The sequence below is a fragment of the Scaptodrosophila lebanonensis genome, unplaced genomic scaffold (assembly GCF_003285725.1).
Source record: "Scaptodrosophila lebanonensis strain 11010-0011.00,11010-0021.00 unplaced genomic scaffold, SlebRS2 tig00000096-arrow-pilon, whole genome shotgun sequence".
NCBI classification, from domain to species: domain Eukaryota; kingdom Metazoa; phylum Arthropoda; class Insecta; order Diptera; family Drosophilidae; genus Scaptodrosophila; species Scaptodrosophila lebanonensis.
Window position 1 is genome coordinate 3,584,131 of NW_022060567.1, and position 1,729 is coordinate 3,585,859.

The 1,729-nt window shown below is 42.0% G+C and overlaps 1 protein-coding gene across 1 annotated transcript; it reads left to right on the forward strand.

The window, feature by feature from the left end:
- The first annotated feature begins 427 nt into the window (after positions 1-427).
- On the forward strand, positions 428-1,341 carry LOC115627698 (serine protease SP24D-like). The gene has a single exon (XM_030523441.1). The coding sequence runs from the start codon at positions 428-430 to the stop codon at positions 1,199-1,201; it is 774 nt and encodes a 257-aa protein (XP_030379301.1). The 3' UTR covers positions 1,202-1,341.
- Positions 1,342-1,729: the final 388 nt, after the last annotated feature.

Genomic DNA, 1,729 nt, shown 5'->3' on the forward strand with positions numbered 1-1,729 from the left:
CAGTCGAAGAAAAGAAAAGAAAATATATTATTTTTTTGTGCACCTCTTACACGGATATATACACGGATATTAATAATTTCGCATAGGTGCTGTAATTTTTGGAATTGTTGTTGCCAAATAAAATGATTAAATAATAACAATAGTGCAGTGAATGCAGGGGTTTTCAAGAGTAGTTCGCGCACAAGCGTAGCATTTCATTCATGTTTTGTGATTAGATATAGACTTGCGACGACCACACTGATCAAGCCACACATAAATTCAGAACTAAGACCTGCGATTAGATTAGATCGCAAACTACACTCCTATCGGTTGTGCGCTTCAGTTCGATTATAAGGGCATCATAAATAAACGCGACTTAGAACGCGAATATAAAAGCTAGCGAGCATCGAGAGTGCGCCTCAGTGCGAAAAAACTCGAGCTATACATGATGCAGCGACACCGATTAGTTCTTTCTCTGGCTATTGCCTCATTGTTGGCCTGCGCGCTCGGGGCTCCAAACGGGATCACTGGACGCGTCGTTGGCGGCGAAGATGCGACATACGCGCAATTTCCGCATCAGATATCGTTGCGTAACGGTGGTTCGCATAGCTGTGGAGGTTCGATTATCGGTCGCGAGTGGGTTTTGACGGCTGCCCACTGTGTGGGTAGCTTTGATGAGAACAACGAGTACTATACATATCCCAAGGAGCGGTTTAGCATTCGAGCTGGCACCAATGATCGCCTTGCGGGCGGAGTCCTTGTCAATGTTGTGGAGATTATTGTTCATGAGGACTACGGCAATTTCTTGAATGATGTTGCTCTCTTGCGTGTGGACGAGCCCTTCATCTATACGGAAACTCTCCAGCCAGTAAGATTGGCTTCTGTGTATACGCCTGCCAATGCTGATATCATCATTTCGGGATGGGGTCGTATTAAGGCTGGAGGCGATCTGCCGCGTTACTTACAATGGAACACACTGACCTCGGCGTCGCTTGAGGAGTGCGAAAACCGCATCGGTTGGGGCAAGCCTGGAATTCTATGCCTATTGCACCCGGCAGATAATGGTGCCTGCAATGGGGACTCTGGCGGACCTGCTCTCTACAATGGCGAAGTAGTCGGCATTGCTGGTTTTGTTTATGGAGGCTGTGGCAATATCTATCCAGATGGCTATGCACGTGTTTACTATTTCCGCGACTGGATTAAACAGCACTCTGGTGTTTAAAAGACAATTCACATACTTAATTCATATCTTTCTGAAACCCACGATGTCTTACAGTGTGTTTGAAAAGCATTTAGTTTAGCTTTACTTAAGTTAAAAAAAAAACAACTTTTTTTCTACAATTATAATTTTGTTTGCCAAAATCCAGCATTTTAACTAAAAGACTATACAATTTCTTTGTCTACGGCGAATTTACGTACTCTTCGTTGCATCTAAACTTAATATTTTATTCCTCAATAGTTATGGACATACTCTACATACCCTGTTATATGTAATCTGATTCGCATATCTTTATACAAACTGTCGATGCGTTTTGTCTGCAAAACAACTAGAATAGAATAATGGTTATATGGCAGAAAAAAATGGACAAGAGAGAAATTGTTGAAAGACTCCGAAAACCATGGAATAAAGCCCACTTATAATTTTTTATATTTTTATACCCTGTACCCGTAGGGTAAAAAGGGTATATTAGGTTTGTGCAAAGTATGTAACATGCAGGAGGAAGCATCTCCGACCCCATAAAGTATATAT